This window comes from Sinocyclocheilus rhinocerous, unplaced genomic scaffold, assembly GCF_001515625.1.
Source record: "Sinocyclocheilus rhinocerous isolate Xijiao unplaced genomic scaffold, SAMN03320098_v1.1 scaffold5898, whole genome shotgun sequence".
NCBI classification, from domain to species: Eukaryota; Metazoa; Chordata; class Actinopteri; order Cypriniformes; family Cyprinidae; genus Sinocyclocheilus; species Sinocyclocheilus rhinocerous.
In genome coordinates, this window is record NW_015656642.1 from 401,183 (window position 1) to 421,105 (window position 19,923).

The 19,923-nt window shown below is 37.7% G+C and overlaps 2 protein-coding genes across 2 annotated transcripts in view; one reads left to right on the forward strand and one right to left on the reverse strand.

Moving 5' to 3' along the window:
* The window catches only part of psmd1 (proteasome 26S subunit, non-ATPase 1), a 52,121-nt gene that overhangs the window by 19,568 nt on the left and 12,630 nt on the right, over positions 1 to 19,923 (reverse strand). Inside the window, exons 15-17 of the mRNA XM_016528568.1 lie at positions 19,172 to 19,267; positions 17,530 to 17,594; positions 1,899 to 2,013 (exon numbers count right to left, since the gene is read on the reverse strand). Of these exons, the coding sequence (XP_016384054.1) occupies positions 1,899 to 2,013; positions 17,530 to 17,594; positions 19,172 to 19,267 (276 nt within the window). The remainder of the gene's footprint in view (positions 1 to 1,898; positions 2,014 to 17,529; positions 17,595 to 19,171; positions 19,268 to 19,923) is intronic.
* On the forward strand, positions 8,476 to 16,199 carry LOC107720743 (5-hydroxytryptamine receptor 2B-like). The gene is made up of 3 exons (XM_016528569.1): positions 8,476 to 8,759; positions 13,036 to 13,236; positions 14,843 to 16,199. Exons 1-3 carry the CDS (start codon positions 8,483 to 8,485, stop codon positions 15,733 to 15,735), a joined length of 1,371 nt encoding a protein of 456 aa, XP_016384055.1. The 5' UTR covers positions 8,476 to 8,482; the 3' UTR covers positions 15,736 to 16,199.

Genomic DNA, 19,923 nt, shown 5'->3' on the forward strand with positions numbered 1-19,923 from the left:
TGTAATCTTATCTAAATTTATTATAAAAGCTGAGGTTTGTTATTTCCTGAAAAGTTATATTTTAGCTGGTGTCAATGATATAATGTTGCATTTGGTCAGACTCAGCCCATTGCTTTACTTAAGTATATTATATTTTCCTTTTACAGCTGCAGGAAGATCCTGAAACACACCAGCAAACCCTAAAACAGACAACAGTTTACAGATGTTTTTCAGCGGAAGCAGAAATATGACAAAAACTTTTGGGTGAAACTTGGTTTACTTTTTTTCATACTTTTATTACTTGCAGAAAAACCTGAAACACAATTTTAAATAAGTATAAAGAATGGCATTGATTTTTGTACATTTTATTTTTGTTTGACTGATAAAAATAATGTGTTTTTTAATTAGCATGTTTTTGTGTTTTGCTTTGGAACCGAAACTGGTACCGAGAACCATGGATTTTCACTGGTATTGGTACCGAATACTGAAATTTTGGTACCGTGACAACACTAATCGTCACAAAAAGTAAACTATTGTCTGTCTTTATATTGTATGTCCGATTTGTGCACAAATGACGTATAAAAATTTAACAGCATTAATAAATCTAGGTTAATGTTCATTTCTAACATTTTAAGTTGCATAAATTAACATTACAATTATTATTTATTAACAAAAATGAATTCACCATAAACTTACATAAAAATACTGGTAACACTTTACAAAAAGATTCTTTTTGTTAACATTAGTTAACGTAAACAATGAAAAATACTTCTAAAGCATTCATTAATCTTAGTTAATGTTGATTCCAAAATTTAATAAAACATTATTAAAATCAAAAGTTGTATCTATTAGTTATTTAATGGACCTGAGCTAATATGGACTAACAATGATCAGCTGTATTTTTATTAACTAATGTTAACAAAGATTAATAAACACTGTAACAAATGCATTGTTCATAGTCAGTTAATATTAGTTAATGCATTAAACATAGTTAACAAATGGAACCTCATTTTAAAGTGTTTACTGAAATATCTATACACAGAAGGTATATATCTTAAATGAACATTAACCTAGATGAAAGCTGTTTGAAAGTTCATGACATCTACTGTTGTGACAATGAGGACATTTTCCCACCGGTTAATCGACACGTGACAATACCGGTAATACCGGTTTCACCCGGGGGGTGGTGTTCGTTTGGGGTTTTCCCTCTTTTCCTCGCTTTCCTTCTCTTTTAAATAGATTATAAATGCCCAAGCGCATTTTACTTTCACTTTTGAATTAGCGGCAATTCGACATTAATTGCTTGAATGGACAACAACAAAACAGTACAACGACAAGCTCACTCATATTAAACATAGAACTTTTGTTAACAAACCGAATAAAAATACAGCATGCTATAGGCCTAATATAAAATAAATAACTTACACAAACTTAAAATTAAAAAAATTAAAATACCTGAAAATCAGCAAACACTGTGGAACCAAATAAATAAGAAACGGATTTAGTAAAAAAACAAAACAAACAAAAAAAACTTACAAAATCTACTTTTTGATTTTCAAAATCCAAAATATCACCAAATGCTTTGGATGTCGTTTTGAATTGTAGAGTCTGTTCTCCAACTGAACTAAATGATTTTTATTACTATAAAAAATCTAAAGGACGGTGGGGGGCGGTGCCACGGTGGGCAAGTGACGTAACCTGCGTTGCGGCTTAACACCGTCAACACCGACTCACAGCAAGCCTAGTTCATACCATTGTTTACATAAATTTTAATATCTAAATTAATATTTAACCTTTAAAAAAAAGGGAGTGTTTTTGTCATGGTACTGAAATTATATCTGTATTAACACATGACAAATTTAAATTATGAAACGCATTAACAAGCTAATTCAATGAAACTGACTAATATCAAAACTCACCTTGTTCCCAGTGCCAGCACAACAGATGCCCAGAGCCATCGCAGCGCCGCAGCGGACGTGGGGATTGTAGCTCTCAGACAGCAGAGAAACCACACTGGGACATTGTTCTGGAGTCCTGTAGACACAAATACAAAACACTTGAAGCGGAGACCATCCATTTCTCAAAACGGTTTATTTGCTCTAACAGTAATACTTTGGATCTGCTGAAGGAATGCGAGGCTTTAGTTCTTTGTTCAGAGTTTATGCAAAGGAACTATTAAACTGATGCGCAGCCAAACAGTTGTTCGTAACACAAAAGATTCAATCCTGATAAAACTGTGTTTCAATTCATCAAGTATATTTGTAGTATGCACATGAGTTTACTACGAACAAGACCATAAAATGATCAGAATAGGAATATCAGGCCCTGTGACAAGACTTCCCAGTCTAATATTTTGTACTTAAGTCATAATAGAATATTTTACTGTTCAAAATGTGGTTCTTTGGTTTCCAATACAATTCAATGAAGTGTAGAGATTCTCAATGAACATAAACTGCCATTTCTATGCTAACTCAATCAGTGTTGAGGAACATTCTCAAATTGCCTTCAGTCAAACTACACTTAAAAAAAAAAAACTAAATAGCTATATTACAAGGTATAAACACGAACATTAACTACACATTGAAAAGTTGTCAACAGTGTCGATCTTTTGTGTTATTTTTACATAGAATATTTAAGGTTTATGATGAGAATGCATATTCAGATTCTGCAGATTATGTCAAACACTGAATTCTAAAACTCACACCATTTATACCAGATATCATTCTGTGAAAATACCTGCCATATTATTTTCCAGAAGTGTAGTTACAGGCGGGCACGAAAAAGAGAAACACGTCCTTGAAACCTTTACTGCAAGACTAGGTAAACCTTCTGTTTAAGTCTGCGGTGATGGTAATCTTAAACAGCCTGAAGGACTAAATGGCCTAATTTTCCTCATTAAATCCTCCTTTGAGACTCCGCTTTGCCAACAATCTCAGATGTCACAGAACACAAAGTCATTAAACTTATAATACAGAATTAGCACTTCTCATTGACTTGACTCTCGAATGAATGAATGTGTTGTGGCCGATAATGGAAGCAACAGGCGATATTATGATTCTATACTGCTATATACTAGGCTGACGGTGATACCGGTGTTAAGCCGCAACACCGGTTACGTCACTTGCCCACCGCGTCACCGACCCCCACCGTCGTTTTGATTTTTTATAGTAATAAAAATCATTTAGTTCAGTAAAAGAACAGACACTACAATTAAAAACTGATCGCGGCTGCTCAATGCAGCGTGCCGAACGACAGTCGCATCACACAGATCAGATCAGATTTCTCCAGTGAGGAGAGTGAGTCAAGCTGACTGACAAGAAGAGTGAGGTGAGACAGACAAGACGAAGGCGGATGATTTAGTTTCGAAACGAAATGCAAAAGCGCCTGCTTGGCAGTATTTTGGATTTTGAAAAGCCTGTTGACTTTTGCCATTTATAAATTCAAACGAACTAAAAACGAACAATTGCTTTACTCCGAATTGCAGCTATTTGAAAGTTAAAGTAAAATGGGCACACCGCTTTTACAAGCTATTTAAAAGCGAAGGAAAGCGAGAAAAAGAGGGAACGGCCCGCCCCCGCGGTGATACCGGTGTTGTCACACGTCGATTAACCGGTGGGAAAATTTCCTCACCGTCACAACCCTACTATATACTTGTATAAACTTTCATGTTTAAGCTCCAATCTAGATTCTTAAATGCTTCAAGTGAAATCAGCATCAAAACATTATCAAACTGCACATAAAAAGATGAGTATCTTTATTTTCTACGGAAACATGGCAATGAAATCTAAGGAATATCTAATCTTTAAACCAGACTAATCAGATCGACATGGATAATTTGACTGACCGATGCCAATATGCTCAAGAGGTTTGTACTAGATTGGTACAGTTTGTATAATACCAGGTTGACAAAGTAAAGTAAATTAAACTTCAGTTTAGGTCCAGAGCAACAACAAAAAAAGACAGACATCATGTCCAGTTGAGACAACTCGAACCCTTCCCACAGCCCAAACCCTTTCCGTGAGAAGCTAATCCACAACTTAGCACTCGCTTACAAATGCCAACTAGCAATAAAAAAGGATTTGACTTAATCTTTCATCAGGCTGTAATTAACGTGTTGCGCTGGGTATCAAGGGTTCTGCCGAACTTGACAAGCTGGCAAAAACAGTTTCAACATTGAAGCTGGGAACCTTCTGTACAAATACAAACCTCTGCCAGGGTCTTATGCTCATCCACGGCCATTTATTCAATCTAATCCTGACTGGTCATTTGGGTTTAGAGTAGAGATGCACCGATCGACAGGCCATGGACCAGAATAAGACAATTTCCCGCATGATCGGGCCGAACCGGTCCGTTTTGACGTCACAGCTACGCTCACATCTGCATGTAAACATGTCGTCAGTGTGGAAGTTCGTCACTGTGAGTGAAAGTTCACAATTCGAATACGTGTAGGGTCAAAGTAAACCGTGGGGGAACCACAGGGCTCGATTAACACTCATCAGGAACAAGTAGATTTTTTAAAGGGGCAAGTGAGAGAGAATTTTACTCGCCCGACCAGAGAAGAAGCCTGATTAAAACGTCAACAACAAAAATAACTAGGGAAGCACTGAAACTTAGCCACCAAAAATTTTTGCGCGAGAATGATTCATATTTTCTTGCATTCAGTGTAAACGGCGACTGATAATGAGCGCAGCAGCACACACAGAAAGTTATAGATGCATACTGCGGTAGAAAAAAAAGAGATTTATAAAATATAATTTAGGTAAGGAACATTACACGACCAAGATGTTTCCCCGAATATCAACACGACTGCAGTGTGACACTGATTTTATACAATAGTAGTTCAATAAACAAGAAGTTAAAATTAAGTGACTTAGGTTTTAGACAAAATATTGACTGTTTTTGCTCAATTTCGCTGACGAAAATAGTTCTAATCAAAGCCACAGCAGAACGGTTTCGTCTCCGAGTAACACAGCCGTGTTTCGTTACTGAATGAATCCACGGTTTTGAACGAATCGAGTGAGTCAATGATTCAGTAATCCATTCATAAAGACAGTCACTTGCCTCGTTTCTTAATGAATCAGCCGTTTGAACGAATCGGTTGAATGAATGACTCACTCATTAAAACATTTGCCGCCACCTACTGGTGGTTTGGTTTCATATTTAAAAGTATCATTTCCCCCAACATTTCTTATTTGCATGTTTAAAAAATGTTTAAAACATTAATCTTATAAAAGTATTTATGCATTTGAAATGCATTTATGGCAGCTCAGCTTCGTCAAACAGTCTGTATAAATACATCTAAAGCCACTTCAGATGCAGCCTCTGTGTTTCCTGCAGTGGAAAGATGGAGTTTGTTGATACGGATTTCATTTGAATGGTAACAACTCTACAAGTTTATTATTATTCTAACTGAATTAATTGAAACAGTGTAAGTATTTGATGTGAAAGATGACACATTTAATAAAGTTAGGGGAAAAAATGACCATTTATAAACATAGTGGGAAATGACATCTGTTTTGTTACATACAGCAACTCATTTCTTCCTCTTTCCAGTCACAGAGCACTTTATTTTGAGAGTTGTTTAAGTCAGAGAACAACTGTAACTTAGTCCAGATTGGGGGAAATTGTAATGTTTAATAATTTATTTTATTATATAAATAATTTTTGTATTGTAAAAAAGTATAGATTTTTGTTTGTACATGCTGCCAATTATAGTTCTTAGAAAGAAAATGGGAACTGCCAAAAATCGATATCGGCAAGTCACACTTACAAAAAACATTGGAAATCAGAATCGGCCAAGACAATTGCAATCGGTGCGTCTCTAGTTTAGAGGCTCATCTCAGATTCAGACTGGAGCTTCATTTGTTTTCACACAGAAATCTAGATTTGCCTTCAATACATTCTGGTATTCATTCATAACCACTTGCCAGTTTGATAAAAATTAATAAATGTAGCCATTTACAAAAAAAGTACAACAATGTTCGTTTACACTCCACACTATATACACATACTTATGCATAGTACATTTATAAATTCATTAAACAGAAATCCAAGATTTAAATACTAATGAAAAGGTACTGTAAGGATAAAAGAAACTCAGATACTTTGATCTCCTGAGAAACAGACAATACACTGGCATCTTCAAGACACCCCACAGAGGGGTGGTGCAGGAAACGTTCATGGTTCAAGAGTTTCCCTTTGCCAGACGCTTTCCAACGCACCAGTAAAATGAACAAACAAAAGAGAGTCCCCTACAACAACCCTGGTTCCTCTGGGGGGCTGGGGGGGACAGCATTACTTTAACAGCTTATTATCAAAACATAGACTTCAGGTTTTGTTAGCTGAGAAAAAAAAAGGTTTTGGCCTTAAGTTTCCATACATACACACACAATACAAAAGTCAGCGTTTCAACTGAAACATTTCTAATTAGATGTCTACAAAACTCGAGCATAAAAGCAAATGCATGGATTTCAAAATAATATATTTAGGTCAGATTAATATAATTTGAATAGTTTCAAATTAGAAAAAGGAAACTAAACCTTTAATAGTTTACAGAGCACCCCAGGATGCACCTCATGAAGCTGTTCCTGCATGAGCGTCTGGGATCTAGACAAAGAGCTGCGGTTTAAAATCTTTCTATGGTCACTACATAATTCAAATAGGTGCATTCATATATTTGATTGGTAGCATGTACAAAACACAGACAAACACACGTTTTTGTTGTAACCAGCTTTAACCTCCAGCTTCACCATGTCAAGGTGGCAAACAGATGTGTCTATGCAGCCTGAGCACATGGCGGTAATGGGAAGGAGGAGCTGGACAAAGACTGTTCACGGATTGGCCTCGCAAAAGTCTTTTAATGCAAAAGTGCGAGTCAAAACCTCAAACGATACATCTTAAAATACAACAGATCCGCCACTGAACCGACCCCCTCAGTATTCAGAGGGTGTTAAAGGACAGTCCCGCTCCCTCTGGATATACAGACAGCTGAAGAAAATTACCTGGGTGCTTCAAGGTTCAAGTCTGGATACAAACCCAATAGATAAAATATGAAGTTCATATTGAAAATATGAAAAGTAGGTGGCAGGGATGTACAAAACTATTTTAAAAAATTGACTAGGTGACTAAATGGCAAAAAAAAAGGATGAATCTACAGGAAAACTATGAATGACAAAAATAAACAGTGGCTTCGCTGCACTGAAGAAAATGACCCTCCAGGATCAATGGACCCACCCCAGTGTCGACACATTCATCTGTTTCTCCAGGTTTAACTCATGAGCGAGCGAGAGAGAGAGAGAGAGAGAGAGAGAGAAGAGGGAGGAAGAGGCAGAGCGAGTTAGTAAGCAGACACAGAATGAGAGAGGAAGGGTTAGAGGACGGATGAAGTTTTAAACCGGTGATCACGCTAGGTGATGCCAGCTGCTCAACAACAAGGACATTCCTCAGCATGCAACTGAAAAGAGAGATAATATCTGGATCCGTTCCCACACAGAATTTAGTCACTGCAATGTACTTTTTTGTGAGTACATATAAAATGAGAGAAGCTGCAAACTGAGGAACGTTTAGTGAAGAAGCACTTATTTCACTTGCTTAAAAGACGGGGAAAAATACAACGATGAATAATATGGAATTAAACTAATGCACAGAGGAAATCTTCAGGTTTTAGTTTAAGGTAAGTAAAAAAAATATATACTCAATTTTCAAAAAAATTTCATAAGGGAAAAAAACTTATTTAGAACCATTTTAAATTTAGAAAACATATAGTTTAAAAAAATGTAATTTGATGAATTCTTTTTAGCTTATAATAGGGGAAAAAATCATGTAATATTCTACAATAGTTTTTCTATGCATTTCAGATTTTTCCTATATTTTATTCCTATGTAGTTAGTATTTAAAATCAACAACACATTATAACAACATTTGACTATTTCATGATACTCATTACATAATGTTATGACAGAAGGAGTCATTTCAAAATGATAATGAAGTTATGAAACCCTAATTATCCTGAAAACAAAAACATTGTTTGTTTATGAAGTCATCTGCCCGACTGATTGAACTAGATAGGAACACAAATGACTCCATATGGTTAACACTCACAGATCATTACTGATATCTACTTCCTTGCTTAATTACGAACATGGCCTGGAACACATGCGGCTAATCACGTGACGAGAAAATTTAATCAAACGCCGGCTACAGATAGTGTTTTTTTGAATGACAGGATTTCCATTGTAATGTTTATATATTTGCAGGAGTGTCAAAGCACAGCGACAGAACGATGGGCAATACCTCATCTACCATGTGACCAATCCCAGCGCTGATTCCATCTGGAGATAATAATTTGGAGGGGAATTCTTTTGCTCAATAAATTGGATTCTTGCAAGCAAACATAAGTGCATCATTTGAATTTGAATGTCCCACCACCCTCGGATCGGAGGGAGTCTGTGACAATGCTGGACGAGCCCACGGAAAAAACAAAAGCACAACTATCCAAAGCAGAATGGCTAGCAATAGCATCTCGTCTACGCCGGGGCTCAACCAAACAGGGAGTGAGGACTGGGAATCCCTCCAGCCTGGAGAACAACTCCGTTGGGCCGCACTGCTCATTCTTCTGGTCATCATCCCCACCATTGGTGGAAACATCCTGGTCATTCTGGCAGTGTCACTGGAGAGAAAACTGCAGAACGCCACTAACTTCTTCCTGATGTCTCTGGCTGTGGCCGATCTACTGGTGGGACTGCTAGTCATGCCTATCGCTCTGGTGACCGTGCTATTTTGTAAGTAACATTAACATTGATTATGGAGGACTGTTTATTGTAGAATTTATTAGAAAAGATAAAAACATGTCCTTATAACATGTTTGGTGGCACCATCAGGGTTGAATGACAGTCCAAGTTCTAACCCAGATGGAATATGTTGAGTCTTTTTTTTTTTTTTTTTATATCCTACAGTGATTTTGAAATGTCTAAAGGTTTCTCAGAATTTCACTAAAACCACATTAAATAAAGTGATAAACACCATATTTCGCTTCCCTGCACTGACAGAATGAATACACACAGAAGTCAAGCACTCTTCAAAACATTTCAGGAGTAAACATGCCTCACAAGTTTCAAACTATACAACATCTGCCAAGCTACTACTATTGTCGTTCTTATGCCAGCTTGGCTTTCAGTTCCAATGCCAAATCCTCCAGTCGGTCCATTATTTCTCATTAAATAGATCTGATGACATTTATGGAACCTCCATTCGCTGCACCTTGTCTGTGCACATCACAGCTTTAGGTGAACCAGAACTTGTTTACTAGATCATAATTTGGCTCTCAAACAAGAACCTTAAAGGAGCAATTCAGCAATAAAATTCTGTCATTGTTTGCTCACCTTCACGTCAATGCAGTCCAAGCTTTGGAATGATATGTGAGTGAATAAATTACTCTGCATTTTTAGGGTGAACTATCCCTTTAACAGTGCTGGGTAGATTACTTACTAATTGTAGTCAGTAACGTAATCCATTAGACATTTCAAGTAATATAATCAGACTACTTTCAGATTACTTTTGACCTAACTCGTTTATCACATTGATTTAAATGGGATAATCTTGTACCATACTGATATAAAAATACAAAGAGAAAGAAAATATATATAATTCGTTGTTATTAACAACATAAAGTCCATTAAACATTACATTACATCAAGGTTTCCCAAACTGGGGTTCATGAAGGAACTGCAGTGTGTTCATCAGTAGTTGATGCAATGTTGAAATATTAAGAAAACACTTTTTTAAATTAAATAGCTATCTGACTAAAATGTAACAATCTAATTACAAGTACTTCATTTTTGGAATCTGATCATGTAATCCAGATTACATGTAATTAGTTATTACCCAGCATTGCCCATTAAATCCAGTCATTTGTCCTGGAAAATCTTTTAACAGATGCTATTCATCCAAAAGAAATTGTCAAACACTGTGTTTGAGAGGCTGGGAGAAAACAGAACCCAAATGTAAATATGGGAAGGGTGGGCTTTTGTTGGTTGTATTTGTCGAAAACCTCAAAAACAAAACTTTAAGTAGCTGGGTTACACCAAGCCATGGTGATGTGAAGAAACTGAGGAGTCCCCTAAGGACTGCAGGGATGGGAAAATGACAGGCAATGCTTGGAAATATGTTCTAAAGGTGTTCCACAGGAAGAGAACAATGTATGAACGCAGAAAGAGAAAGAAAGGTTTCGCCAAACAGCTGAAGCTTACCAGAATTCATGAACACTGGCAGGTAATTCAATTAAATTACCTTTGGAGGAAGGGGTACAATAATACAACGTGTGAGTGCCACAATTTATTGACCAAGACAGCAGTAACTCTAAACGTGAATTCACAACATAATAACCTGCGATTAAATGTAATCATAAAAATAAAGGCAACCTTTACCAACTGGAGTAATTCAAAGGTTTCAGTCCTGTGGAGGCAAGACGTGCTTGCTAAAACATTAAGACCAAACATCCACCAGCGGCCACATCCATCCACATCTGTGGACCAGGTGAAGACAGGCACTGAAGTTAAAGCCATGACTGAACACTGTGAAAGTCTACACAGTGATTGATAAAGAGTCTCAGCAAGGCTAAAAACAAGAGCCCACAAATGTGTTTCTCTGAGAACGAGAGAAATATTTACATGAGGAAGTTGAGACTTGGCAGTGCAAACCTAAAGTGTGGTGGAGCAGGAAGAAAGGGCACACTTACCTGTCAGTCTATATGGGAACTTGGGCTGGACGATAGAGTGAATATGTTAACTTAGATTTTGTGGGTGAGACATAAAATTAAGCAAGATCATAATTTTTTTTTAATGTGCTATTCATTTCTCCATGAAGCTTAGACAAAACTGAATGATTCCATTGAGCGATCACCCGAAACTGTTTATAGGAGGGTTTGTGATATTTTAAATATTAAAGTGTTTACGTGCATAATATTTTGGTAAAAATTGACTCACACAGAATCACTTTCAAACCAAGTGGCTATCTGTTGATCCAGGGCTTGAATTTCGGCGCGGGATTGCGCATAATTCTACTGATTTCTGCAGTTTCCACGCTTGTAACGTGGGAAATTCCCGCAAATATTTCAGCGCGAAAGACGCTCAGGACAGATGACGGAATGTATCATTTGCATGTGTTTCTGAGCCTTACAATTTTAAACATTAAAGTGCTTGATTCAGTACTTGTGCGCTCTCTGTGAGACCGCTTTCTGTGAGCAAACACCCAAAGCGCGCGCACATAGAGCCGCATTTGAGAGCGTGCGATTACAGAATGAAGTTGTGTTGCGCCTTATTGCGCGTAAACGGCCAAATACATACAAAATTAAGTTAAAATGCCCATCTTGATGAGTATTCACGTAAACAGTCGATTCATACTAAACACTGTCGGTATATAGGCTATTAAGTGAATGTAAACAGTTGAGAAACAAAACTTATGTGTAACAGTATATGTTAGATTGCAGAGAGGGGGGCGCGAGGACTGGGATTGGGAACCGCTGGGTTACATCATGTGTCATTCACCGGTGAGAAACCTTTAAAAGTACTACAATACCAGGAAGGAAGATCGGGTTGTTGATGTTTGCCTGCCAAAGACAATCACCTATTGCACCTTTAAGGCCCGTTCACACCGTTCGATAACTATAAAGATAACGATAAAGATATAGTTCTAAAAATCGTTCTCAATATTAAAGAATAGCAGAGTCCACACCACAACTATAACGATAAAGACAAAGAGAAACGATATCGTTGGAATCACGTTCAAAACGATTTTTTTCCAGCTGATGAACAATAAAAAATTGACAGCCAATCAGAATCCATCCTGCTGTAACGAGCTCGAGAATTTAAAGCGGCAGACGCATGTGCAGTTAGAATGCACATTCTAACTGATTCTAAGTGATCCCCCCCCCACCATGGAGGTCTGCTCACACACACAAGCTTAAAGATACATGATAGTTCAGGTCCATGCAGGCTAGAAATCATGTTTGAAATAGAAGCACCTAGTGTAAAACTGAGACCCAAAAAGATGTTACAAAATGCAACTTTGTTAAACCAGTAACCTGAAGTATTTGGATAAGATTATTAAGAGTTTTGTGATGTATTTTATGAAAAATGTCACTAATTTTGCATTTTACCTTCCTTTCCACTTCTGGTAAATATGGAATTGTAATGAGAGCAATAATATGGCATGTACCACGCAGTCTATCCATTTTACTAGAGCATGAAAAAGACAAACAAAAACTGCCGAGATGAAAACGATGTGATCTTATTTAAAGGCTTTAAACAGCAGCATCTGTAAGTGCAATGGGATGAAGACCAACTCGATTATGCACCATTTCATGTCTGTCACTAAAATAAACAGCGTCACTGAAGAGCTTGATGAATAGTCCAAGCCTCCCGAGTGTTTAACCTCTTGAACCGTTTTTGTTAAACTCAAGCTTGTATCCATTTATTTAATAATGTTAAGAACCACTAAATACAAGATGAGATGCAAAGGCTGGGATTAATTTAAAGTAATGCATTTATGTGCATGTCCAAACAAGACATCATAAACAAGAAAAACCAGTCTACAGCTTTAACATTTAAAGTGAGCCTGATGTGTCAGGAAACATTGTGGGAAACGCATAAACAATCCACTGAAGGGATTAGCAAAAACATTTTATCGTATTGTTTGTTCCATGTAATTAATTTCTTTCCCCTTTCATCACTATCAAACAGTCAGTATCATCACTATGAAGCATCTGTGATTTAGAACATGTTTGACTTATCTGAAGTTCTTCATGGGTGTCTAAAGAGGAGAAACGAGCAGTTAATACTAGTTTGGAATATTTAAGAGAACAGGTTAGGACTGGATTTTTCTGGAAACATTGAATGGTGCACTAACTCTGATGAAGTTAGCATGCATAAAATAATGGTGAAAAGATGTCTTTAAAATGTGTGTGTCCAATCACAAAATGACATATAGGTCTCCGAGTTGGTCCTAATTTAAATTCAGACAGCCCACTGATTAGTGCTTAATATTCTCTTCATATTTCAGACTCCAGATGGCCCCTTGCAGATTTCCTGTGCCCTATCTGGCTCTTTCTGGATGTCTTGTTCTCAACTGCCTCCATCATGCACCTGTGTGCCATCTCCCTCGACCGCTACATTGCAATCAAGAAACCAATCCAGCACAGCCAGTACAAGTCCAGAGCTAAAGTGCTGGCTAAAATCGCACTGGTCTGGCTAATCTCTATAGGTATGTCACAATGATGAAAAACACTTTGGAAAACATATTACATGTGTTCAGTATTTTCGTTCACCACTCCTGGAAGAGTCTGGAATAATCTTGAATCGTGTCCTTTACAAACAATTGTGAATTAATCTTTTAAATATTCACATCTACTATAAAAACCAAAGGAAATATTGGCTTTACAGATGCAGGGAATTTCCATTTTCAATTTTATAAACACAAATGCCACAATTTCCTTCCAGAAGATGAAGAGGCTTATACAGTTTAAAAAATGGGAACAAACTCAAATCTAGTGTTTCATTACCTACATTTAATAAAATTTAAAATTACAGCTTTATACAAATGTGGCAAAATCCAGTCCTTGAACCGACCAATGATCTCAACACTCGTCTCCGGAAAAGTTGCATACGCACAAATTTCATTTCTCTCATGTCACTGACTGACCAGTGAGCTTCCGTTTATACAAGCAAAAAGATGTACTTTTAATGATCGGGTTTTAGTTATACGTGGACGCTGGCTTGTGGGGGGTGAAACACCTCAAAGTAAACACCTCGCGATTTCTACTCGTTAACATCAGTCCAGACGATGACTTTGGCTGCGTTGTTTTGGACGAGCTCGACGCACATTCTGGAATCATGAAGCCGTTTCTCCACCATGAAAGGCAGGCCACGATCTGTGTCACTTCAACACTGACCATGAACACCAAGTCCCTGTGCACTCCTGAGAACGACTTTGCATATTCTCACCTTTGACAAAGCAGTTTTACGGTTTAACAGGAGCTGATGGTAATAGATACTAGAAGTGAGAGAACTCCAGTCCAAGATGTGTTATTGATGTTGTAACTGCTATTATTAGTAATGAATGGCAAATGCATACGCTATTCCACTTGTTATTACCCAAGACATCTCCTGCTGTTTTTAATTGCATTTCTTATGTGAACACCTCTTAAGAATCTAATCGGGATCAGATGAACCCCAGATAAGCTGAACTGTTCAGGGCCTCTGCAGAACCAATGAGTCTGGCAATCCACCAACTAGTAGCATTCCTTAAAAAAAAATTGAAAGTAACTGCCAAAAGCACAAAAAGTACTATTCAGTAGGCAGGCATTTACAAAGGAGATGACTGACTATGCAATAACCTAGTCCAGTGGTGCCCAATCCTGCTCCTGGATATCCACTATCCTGGAGAGTTTAACTCCAACGAGACCAGCTCATTTAGGTCCAAGTCCAGGCCCAGACCAACAGAGGCTGACTCAGAGTCAAGACCGAGAGCAGAAGGAGGTTGAGTGCGAGTCAAGACAAGAGACTTGAAGAGGGTCTGAATGATTCAGACAGTGTAAATGCTTTACTTTGGGATAGATGAAATCTGGTCTTGATTACTACAATACTAACTCCAAATTGCTCCAACTGCGTTGACATTTCAAGTAACCCCGTGGACCATGTTTAGCAGGTTAAGGTGTGTTTAATTAGAGCTGAAGTTAAACTGTAGGAATGTGGCTCTCTAGAAGCAAGATTGGACATGCCTGAAGTCAATTTTAATTGGCTTGATCATTTCAATGTTTCATTTCAACCTTATTCCCTGCTCAATTTAACGATTGGTCTTTCTCCATTAGGTATTGCAATACCTATTCCAATCAAAGGGCTACAAGTCTTCGACCATCCAAACAACATCACCTTCAACAACAACCACACCTGTCTGCTGTCGCCAGAAGGCTTCGGGGACTTCAAGGTGTATGGGTCTTTGACAGCTTTCTTTATACCTCTTACAATTATGATGATTATCTACTTGCTGACAATCCAAGTACTGCGCAAGAAGGCCTTTCTTTTGAGAATGGGAGCTACAAGGCCCAGCATTTCCACCATCTTCCACCAGGAACTACCGGTTCTCTCTTCACCTGTGAAAGTGGCCAATGCAAATGGAATTAAAAGGGACCGAACACTGCGTCCCGTCACAAGGGATGAGGTCCCTCTCCGCAGGATGTCCACCATAGGAAAGAGGTCCATGCAAAACTTGAGCAATGAACAAAGGGCATCAAAGGTTCTGGTGATTGTATTCATGTTGTTTGTTGTAATGTGGTGTCCTTTCTTCATTACCAATGTGACTTCTGTACTCTGTCAAGGGTGCGACAGTAATCTAGTGGAGCAACTGTTGGATATCTTTCAATGGGTGGGCTACGCTTCGTCGGGAATCAACCCCCTGGTTTATACACTGTTCAACGGGACGTTCAGGGAGGCCTTTAAGCGCTACATCACATGTAACTACAGACGTGTAGAGACTCCGAAAATGCAAAGGAGAAGCAGAATTACTTTTCGGTCATCGGTGACCGAAAACTCAAAGCGGTTTATGAAACACGGTATGAAGAACGGAGTCAGCCCTGTAAGTTATCAGAGTCCTCTCCGGCGTCGTCCCACGAACCTGCAGACCTCTGCAAACATCACACTGGACATTTTGCTCCTGACGGACAATGAAGACTGCAAACCTGACGAACACATAAGCCACGTGTAGTATATCTGATGCCATGTTAGAGATGTGTCAGTCTTTCAGTGCCAAAAGGCCACAAGTTCTCATGGGAACCCATGAGATGTGGTCTAAAAGGAGTCCAGAAGGACTGCATAAAATGGTCATGGCCAATGTAATACTCCATCTTAAAGTCTTGGATTGGGAGATAGAATAGCACATAAGATGAATGTCTAAGAACCCCCAAAAGACAAAAAAATTGCTTTGGGGAGTGAAAGTAATGGCCAGCCTAATAATTGGCAGTACTGTGAAAATAAACAGTACTTACGGCAAAGAGAGGACTGTTTTTGCACATCCCAAAGTTAGTAGACAGGGTCTACAATGTGAAGCCAAAATTAAGCCTTGTCAAGATAAGCACAAGTCTCAAATTAATCACACCTCCACTTACCTTCTGTATACAAGAAAAGTAATAAATGCTTCACTAAGTTATGGCAGGTCTTTTTTTTACGTCTGTAGACAGATCTTGAATCAAAAGTGCTTTTATACATGTAAGAAATAACTATTTGTAGATACTGACATTTTTCAAGATTCTTCTGAACTATTGCTAAATAAACATTTTTTCCAGATAAAATAGCTAAGAAGTGTTAATTTTGGTTAATGCTTACAGTTCGTGATTGCAACATATGTCAATGGTGCTACTTTGAAGTTGTGCAAAATGCATCCCTCTGAAGAAAACCCTTCTATGTTTTATTGTATGTTCTCATAGAGAAAACACTCCATTCGCATTTATAGTGAGTGATCAATCAACACCCACAAAAGAGGAAGGTGTGCAGTCGTGATTTGCATGTGCAGCAGGGATAGGGGGCCTCTGGGACAGACGACAGGAACATGTTGAATTGTTGCAGCTCTGTACACTCTCTAAACACAGGAAGGATTTATACAGTTTTTTTTTTTAGCTGACAATTGATCATGGGAATATCGCATGGCCTTTTTAGGGCTTAAAATAGTTCACCAGTACTACTTGGCTTAGAGGGGGCGTCTGAGGGGGAACTTACTGCCGGCAAAATAATAACAAAAGAGAAGCATATGGGGACAACACAACATGTTCTACCCTTGCATGCGGGATGTTTAAAGGTGCAAGCTGTTCTTGATTGAGATCTGTGGTTGGGCCTATGATTAAACTCTACTACTTCAAAGTATTTTTGTCTTGAAACTGGTGATTTTTGAGGTCAACAAATGTTGCAATTTAGATAGATCCATGATCAGTGCTGGCTATTTCAAGATTTACTCAACATCCAGATGTTTTGAACTCAAGAATGCATATGTGAGTGTGTAGTGGACATGACCCTAAACCAGATTAGGGTCTGGTTTTTAAAATATGTATTTTTAGGTTTGCCAGAATGCATGAAGGTAATGGAACGACAATGGGGAGTAAATGAAAACTAATTTCTGGTTGAACTACTGCATAAGGGAATACCTCTGCTGATCTGACGATATATACTCAATGCAGAAGCACTAGGTAGAGGCACAAACGGACGGCAAAACTGTCACTGACTATAAAGCAAGTGCCACAGGGTGTGATAGGACGAAGTGATCCATCTCTTAATGGGACCAAAATCAACAGCTAGGAACAAGCACTTCAGGAGACACTCTGAACACATTTGTATCAGAGGTATGGGTGGAATCTCGTCTGTGTATACATTAAGGGCTGATTAATCAGGGCTACTGGCAAGCAATCTCAGAGCGGCTCATCCCGATGAGGTCTGTTTATAATGAAGCGCAGGATGAGACGACGATAGGCGTTGATGAGAGAGAGACAGGTGAGGACAGACAGCGCCGTACCTGAACAAGATTAATCCAATGGACTCGACAGCAGCCCTCCGAACATCATCGTTCACGTCACTTACCTGACAGGAAGAGGGATGAGAAATCAGAGCGGTGCATTCGGATAAAATATTAAATTCAATATTCTAAGGAAATATTTTGTTAATTTTCTTCTATCACAATGTCATAATTAAAGGGTTGGTTCACCCAAAAATGAAAATTCTGTCATTAATTACTCACCCTCATGTCTTTCTAAACCCGTAAGACCTTCGTTCATCTTCTGAACACAAATTAAGATATTTTTGATGGAATCTGAGAGCTGTCTGACCCTGCATAGACAGCAACGCAACTGAAATGTTCCCAAGACCAGAAACGTAGCAAGGAGATCTGTAATATAATCCATGTGACATCAGGGGTTCAACCGTAATTATACGAAGATACGAGAATACTTTTTGTGCGCAATAGAAAAAAAAATAACGACTTTATTCAACAATTCGTCTCCTCCGCATCACTCTGGTGCCATTTTGGAGCGTATCCACTGGACGTAAACAGCGTATGCTGTTCTGTGTTAGCTGCGCTACTCAGATATGTTGTTTTCATTAAAATCAAAGCACAAACAAAGTAGGAAACCGATCCGGCGTGACACAGCTAACACAGAACAGCATACGCTGTTTACATCCAGCGGATATTCTCCAAAATGGCACCAGGGACTTGACAATTATTTTAAAATTCAATTTTTTTCATTCCCTAATAGAATGTTCTAAACTAAATGCATCTTCTTTTGGGATACTGTTTTAACTTCTAATAAATAGGATCTCCCACATATCCACAATATCAATATCCATCCTGTTAGCCTTTTTGTCTTCATGCAAGCCAACTCTCAATCCCTCAGTGAGCAATGGCTAACTTTAACTTTGGCATGCAGGTTATTTTCTTACCGTTGTATAAATACATTAAATTGCCTGAAATTTACCAGAGCATAACTCTGAAATACTGATATTACAATAAAACGTACAGCTGAACAGGAAACAAGAATAACACTGCAAGCTCTTTTGCTGCAAGTACAAAACCACTTATGGAAATGTCGCCACCTGCAGGAAATGCAGGACAGATGCCCTGCTCAACAAAAAGAAAGAAAGAAAGAAAGCTACACTATGTATAATGCTTTTGTTTTTTCCTATCTATTAATATTTCTGTATTTTTTTATATAAATCATTTAAACTGAATTATTTATCATGCGTTCCAAAATGAAAATCAGACTATGGCCTTGTTTGTTTTTTCAGAATTCAGTAAAAATACTGACCTAATAATATTTAATTATAATGTTTAATGATATCTAATCTAATAAAGCCCACACCATAAATTTTTTAATGATGTTCCTGATATTCAGACTGTCACTCTGCTGCTCTGACAAAGATGTCAGAAAAAACGTTAAATAATTATATTATACTATATTATATGTGTCTTCCCCTGATTTTAAAACACTGTTTCCCCTTTTTCATAAGTTAAAGTTACTTAAAAACCTGAAAAAAATAATAATAACTACATAAAACATTACAATCTAACCTTTTTTTCTTTCTTGTAATTGAGGAATGACCCTTATATGTGTTTGCATCTAATAATTCTTATTGTTTGTAATATTTGCAAATGTAAGACTCACAGCCACGTGCAGCAGTCGCCGGATGGCTTTGTTGTTCCCAGATCCGCAGTACGCCATGGCCACTGTGTACATTCCCGAACGGCGCAGGATGGGGTCCTGTCGGGACAGTGAGATAAAACAGAAGCTCAGTGTGCTGTCTGCACTGAAGACCAGAACCTCAGAACACACTTAATGTATTCACAGAATAAACAAAGCCTTCTGGAAACAGTTAAGACTGCGAAGAATTCATTCTGCCTGTTAGAGACACAATTAGCAGCATTTAAAATAACCTAAAAAAAAGGTATGAAATATTACAATTTCATGAAAAAGGATGCGATTAAGGGTAAGTACAAAAATGATTGTGAGCTGAAATTTTTTTTTTTTTTTTTATATACACTACCGGTCAAAGGTTTGGGATCAGAACGATTTTTTATGTTTTTTACAGGAGTTTCTTCTGCTCATCAAGGCTGCATTTATTTGATCAAAAATACAGGAAAAATTTAATATTGTGAAATATTATTATGATGTAAAATAACGTTTTTCTATGTGAATATATAGTAAACTGTAATTTATTCCTGGGATGTGCAGCTGTATTTTCAGCATCATTACTCCAGTCTTCAGTGTCACATGATCTTCAGAAATCATTATGATATGCTGATTTATTTTCAGTGCTGGAAACTGTTGTGCTGCTTAATATTTTTTTGGAACCTGTGATATCTTTTTTTTTTCAGGATTTTTTGATGAATAAAAAGTTAAAAAGAAGAGCATTTATT

Coding starts and splice junctions, on each gene's coding strand:
- LOC107720743 (XM_016528569.1), top strand. CDS start 8,483: ATGGCTAGCAATAGCATCTCGTCTACGCCGGGGCTCAACCAAACAGGG. Junction 8,760..13,035: donor TCTGGTGACCGTGCTATTTT/GTAAGTAACATT, acceptor TTCATATTTCAG/ACTCCAGATGGCCCCTTGCA. Junction 13,237..14,842: donor GGTCTGGCTAATCTCTATAG/GTATGTCACAAT, acceptor TTTCTCCATTAG/GTATTGCAATACCTATTCCA.